Genomic DNA, 6,000 nt, shown 5'->3' on the forward strand with positions numbered 1-6,000 from the left:
TTAATCTACATAGTCGTACAGAGGCCCATTATCAGTAACCATCACTCCTGTGTTCCAATGGCACGTTGTGTTAGATAATCCAAGTTTATCATTTTAAAAGGCTAATTGATCATAAAAAAAAAAACATTTAGCAATTATGTTAACACAGATGAAAACTGTTGATATGATTAAAGAAGCAATAAAACTGGCCTTCTTTAGACTAGTTGAGTATCTGGAGCATCAGCACTTGTGGGTTCGATTACAAGCTCAAAATGGCCAGAAACAAAGACATTTCTTATGAAACTCATCAGTCTATTCTTATTCAGAGAAATTAAGGCTATTCCATGCGAGAAATTGCCAAGAAACTGAAGATCTTGTACAAAGCTGTGTACTACTCCCTTCACAGAACAGCACAAACTGGCTCTAACCAGAATAGAAAGAGGAGTGGGAGGCCCCGGTGCACAACTGAGCAAGAGGACAAGTACATTAGAGTGTCTAGTTTGAGAAACAGACACCTCACAAGTCATCAGCTGGCAGTTTGTCATTTTAAAAGGCTGCAAGTTTATCATTTTAAAAGGCTAATTAGAAAGCCCTTCTTTAAATAGTACCTGCAAAACACCAGTCTCAACGTCAACAGTGAAGAGACGACTCCGGGATGCCGGCCTTCTAGGCAGAGTTTCTCTGTCCAGTGTCTGTATTCTTTTGCCCACCTTAATCTTTAATTGTTATTGGCCAGTCTGAGATATGGCTTTTTCTTTGCAACTCTGCCGAGAAGGCCAGCATCCCGGAGTCGCCATTTCACTGTTGACGTTGAGACTGATGTTTTGCAGGTACTATTTAATGAAGGGCTTTCTAATTAGCCTTTTAAAATGATAAACTTGCACAGCGTGCCATTGGAACACAGGACTGATGGTTGCGGATCATGGTCCTCTGTTCGTCTATGTAGATATTCCATTAAAAATCAGCCGTTTCCAGCTACAATAGTCATTTACAACATTAACAATGTCTACACTGTATTTCTGATCAATTTTATCTTATTTTAATGGGCAAAAAAAGTGCTTTCCTTTCAAAAACAAGGACATTTCTAAGTGACCCCAAACTTTTGAACGGTAGTGTGTGTATGACATCACTCCGTAGTTTAGAATTGATGCAGGAATTGTTTCAACTACGTGACCTCTCTCATACTAATATACTCTACATGACAGGTGTGATCAGCTGTTTGGTGCATTGATATTTTAGGTAAAAAATACATGTATATCTGATGCATAGTTATTTTTTTCTCTGCCTAGATGGGTTGACGACAGAGCAACGACAGAAGCTGGCTAAGGAGCGGAGGGAGGAGAGGGCCAAATACATTGGTAAGCCCTAAAGGAAAATAAGCTATAGAGAAATGTGTTTTCTGTTATCATGTGTGACATGTTGGGCTTGTCTGGTATGGAGGCCTCAAGAGACTCAGCTAGTCATGTCTAGGGAAGCATCCAAAATGGCACCCTATCCCAGGGCCCTGGTCAAAAGTAGTGCACTATAAATGGAATAGGGTGCCATTTGGGTTCCTGACACAAGGCAGAGATATAGAAGGTATGGAATAAACCAATAGACACTGTAGCCTTCAATATGTTGTATTACACTACCCTGAACTGTCCGCCTGTCTTTAACCATTGGCTTCTCTTACATTGTATTACTCTGTCATGGGGGTTCTACCATTAGGGGTTCTGTCATGGGGGTTCTACCATTAGGGGTTCTGTCATGGGGGTTCTACCATTAGGGGTTCTGTCATGGGGGTTCTACCATTAGGGGTTCTGTTTTGGGGGTTCTGTCATGGGGGTTCTGTCATGGGGGTTCTACCATTAGGGGTTCTGTTTTGGGGGTTCTGTCATGGGGGTTCTGTCATGGGGGTTCTACCATTAGGGGTTCTGTTTTGGGGGTTCTGTCATGGGGGTTCTACCATGAGGGTTCTGCCATGAGGGTTCTACCATTGGGGGTTCTGTCATGGGTGTTCTGCCATGGGGGTTCTGCCATGAGGGTTCTACCATTGGGGGTTCTGTCATGGGTGTTCTGCCATGGGGGTTCTGCCATGGGGGTTCTGCCATGAGGGTTCTACCATTAGGGGTTCTGTCATGGGTGTTCTGTCATGGGGGTTCTGCCATGGGGGTTTTTCTTTCTAATGATTGATGGATATTGATTATTGCTGTTGTCTTCTCATTTTGCTGCTTCAGAACAGCAAACTCAGCTGCAAGGTAAGGCTACTCTATACGGCACTGTATAAGATCCGCGTTGGTAACATCAGTGGTTATCAGCAACAGTCAGGCTTTTCTCCACATCTCCACCTTGTGGTTGGGATGCAATGTATTTTTATTTCTGTCTGCTTCTGAACCGTCTTTTCCTTTCTCGTTCATTAAATCAGTTTTGTTGCTTTCTGGATGTTGTCCTGTTGTTGTCCACTAGGAACCTTTACAACATCCTGTTTGTCTCTGAGAAGAAGAATGATCAGATAGTTCAGTTATACGACTTTTCTCTTTCCTGTCTTCATTGTGTGGAGATTTGCCTTTCACCTAATTTGTTCCTGTTCATTATACGTGTTTGCATGTGTACTTCGCATCATTTTGTTGGATCATTGTAATGTCTTTCCAGTATAGATTTTTCTTGACTTTATATGTTTTCAGGGTCTATTTTTATGTCAAGGTATTATGTGCCCTTATTATCAACTCAGAGACACTTAGTACACTATAATTTCCCCACAGCCTCATTCCATAGCATTGGCTCAAGCCCCTTGTTTGTACACTAAACCCAAAGCCTGTGCAATCAATCCAATCCAAGGTATTCTGTGAGCTTGTTTTCAACTCTACATGCAGGACATCGAATCCCTTAACAATGGCCCAAGCCCCCCCCCCGCCTCTCTCTCCCTGTACGCTGAGGTCAAAGCTTCAGCAACCAACTGACCAATCAGAGGACGTCTCCCACTGAGCCGTCCCATAGTCCCCCTGGGGCGAGGCGTGAAAAATGTGTAGTCATTACTGTGAACTGACCCGCCGGGCCTCTCAGACAGATTAGATGTAATTACTCATTTCATTAGATTCATTATAATCGCCATGCCAACGGAATCATTTCAGAAGCCAACCAATGGAAGAAGCCTTTTCTTTACCTGATAATTCCCTATGGGCCCTGATCAAAAGTAGTGCACTAGATAGTGAATAGGGCGTCATTAGCCATAGGACTCTGGTCAAAAGTAGTGCACTAGATAGTGAATAGGGTGCCATTTGGAACAATCTCTCTGTCTGTCCAGATGTAAGATATGAATCTCATATGGACTACAGACTGCAAATGTTTAGATCTCACTTCATCAAGCATTTATGGTTGGATGTACTACAGTATGTTTACTGTATGTTTATGGTTGGATGTACTACAGTATGTATACTGTATGTTTACGGTTGGATGTACTACAGTATGTTTATGGTTGGATGTACTACAGTATGTTTACGGTTGGATGTACTACAGTATGTTTATGGTTGGATGTACTACAGTATGTATACTGTATGTTTACGGTTGGATGTACTACAGTATGTTTACGGTTGGATGTACTACAGTATGTTTATGGTTGGATGTACTACAGTATGTATACTGTATTTTTACGGTTGGATGTACTACAGTATGTTTATGGTTGGATGTACTACAGTATGTTTACGGTTGGATGTACTACAGTATGTTTATGGTTGGATGTACTACAGTATGTATACTGTATTTTTACGGTTGGATGTACTACAGTATGTTTATGGTTGGATGTACTACAGTATGTTTACGGTTGGATGTACTACAGTATGTATACTGTATGTTTACGGTTGGATGTACTACAGTATGTATACTGTATGTTTATGGTTGGATGTACTACAGTATGTTTATGGTTGGATGTACTACAGTATGTATACTGTATGTTTACGGTTGGATGTACTACAGTATGTTTACGGTTGGATGTACTACAGTATGTATACGGTTGGATGTACTACAGTATGTTTACGGTTGGATGTACTACAGTATGTTTACGGTTGGATGTACTACAGTATGTTTACGGTTGGATGTACTACAGTATATATACTGTATGTTTACGGTTGTATGTACTACAGTATGTTTACGGTTGGATGTACTACAGTATGTATACTGTATGTTTACGGTTGGATGTACTACAGTATGTATACTGTATGTTTATGGTTGGATGTACTACAGTATGTATACTGTATGTTTACGGTTGGATGTACTACAGTATGTTTACGGTTGGATGTACTACAGTATGTATATGGTTGGATGTACTACAGTATGTATACTGTATGTTTACGGTTGGATGTACTACAGTATGTATACTGTATGTTTACGGTTGGATGTACTACAGTATGTATACTGTATGTTTATGGTTGGATGTACTACAGTATATTTACTGTATGTTTATGGTTGGATGTACTACAGTATGTATACTGTATGTTTACAGTTGGATGTACTACAGTATGTTTATGGTTGGATGTACTACAGTATGTTTACGGTTGGATGTACTACAGTATGTTTACGGTTGGATGTACTACAGTATATTTACTGTATGTTTATGGTTGGATGTACTACAGTATGTATACTGTATGTTTACAGTTGGATGTACTACAGTATGTTTATGGTTGGATGTACTACAGTATGTTTACGGTTGGATGTACTACAGTATATTTACTGTATGTTTATGGTTGGATGTACTACAGTATATTTACTGTATGTTTATGGTTGGATGTACTACAGTATGTATACTGTATGTTTACAGTTGGATGTACTACAGTATGTTTATGGTTGGATGTACTACAGTATATTTACTGTATGTTTATGGTTGGATGTACTACAGTATATTTACTGTATGTTTATGGTTGGATGTACTACAGTATGTATACTGTATGTTTACAGTTGGATGTACTACAGTATGTTTATGGTTGGATGTACTACAGTATGTTTACGGTTGGATGTACTACAGTATGTATACTGTATGTTTATGGTTGGATATACTACAGTATATATACTGTATGTTTACGGTTGGATGTACTACAGTATGTATACTGTATGTTTAAGGTTGGATGTACTACAGTATGTATACTGTATGTTTACGGTTGGATGTACTACAGTATGTATACTGTATGTTTACGGTTGGATGTACTACAGTATGTATACTGTATGTTTACGGTTGGATGTACTACAGTATGTATACTGTATGTTTACGGTTGGATGTACTACAGTATGTATACTGTATGTTTACGGTTGGATGTACTACAGTATGTATACTGTATGTTTACGGTTAGATGTACTACAGTATGTATACTGTATGTTTATGGTTGGATGTACTACAGTATGTATACTGTATGTTTACGGTTGGATGTACTACAGTATGTATACTGTATGTTTACGGTTGGATGTACTACAGTATGTATACTGTATGTTTACGGTTGGATATACTACAGTATATTTACTGTATGTTTAAGGTTGGATGTACTACAGTATGTCTACTGTATGTTTACGGTTGGATGTACTACAGTATGTATACTGTATGTTTACGGTTGGATATACTACAGTATATTTACTGTATGTTTAAGGTTGGATGTACTACAGTATGTCTACTGTATGTTTACGGTTGGATGTACTACAGTATGTATACTATACTGATGATGACATGCTGAGAAAAAAGGAACACGTGATTATCATCCGTACTCATCCGTTGAACCACATATGAGAGAGAACACACCGTACATTAAACCATGGGGCTGTGATGTAAAGGCCATTGTATATGAAGCTGCAGTAATGCCATTACAATATGAAAGTGCATGCACTCAATGTATTTAGCTAATGTATTTCTGCCAATCAGATGTACTGAAAATGAATATGATAATATTTTATTCTGTGATGGAGACATGGAGAAAGTGTTGTCTTTGTGGATGGGGGTGCAGACAGACTAGAGTATTCTACCTCTTAACATAGAGAACGGCTCGGGAAGGACTGGTGAACAGA

The 6,000-nt window shown here is 39.2% G+C and overlaps 1 protein-coding gene across 14 annotated transcripts in view; it reads left to right on the forward strand.

Moving 5' to 3' along the window:
* The window catches only part of LOC139373832 (MAP7 domain-containing protein 1-like), a 78,791-nt gene that overhangs the window by 38,932 nt on the left and 33,859 nt on the right, over positions 1-6,000 (forward strand). For 9 of the 14 annotated variants that reach the window (XM_071114892.1, XM_071114897.1, XM_071114898.1 and 6 more), the window contains exon 3: positions 1,269-1,337. In XM_071114892.1, coding sequence (XP_070970993.1) covers positions 1,269-1,337 — 69 coding nt within the window. Of the gene's footprint in view, positions 1-1,268; positions 1,338-2,195; positions 2,217-6,000 lie in introns of all 14 variants that reach the window. The other 5 variants (XM_071114895.1, XM_071114886.1, XM_071114885.1 and 2 more) reach the window with 1 other exon arrangement.

This window comes from Oncorhynchus clarkii, chromosome 18 (assembly GCF_045791955.1).
Source record: "Oncorhynchus clarkii lewisi isolate Uvic-CL-2024 chromosome 18, UVic_Ocla_1.0, whole genome shotgun sequence".
Taxonomy (NCBI): domain Eukaryota; kingdom Metazoa; phylum Chordata; class Actinopteri; order Salmoniformes; family Salmonidae; genus Oncorhynchus; species Oncorhynchus clarkii.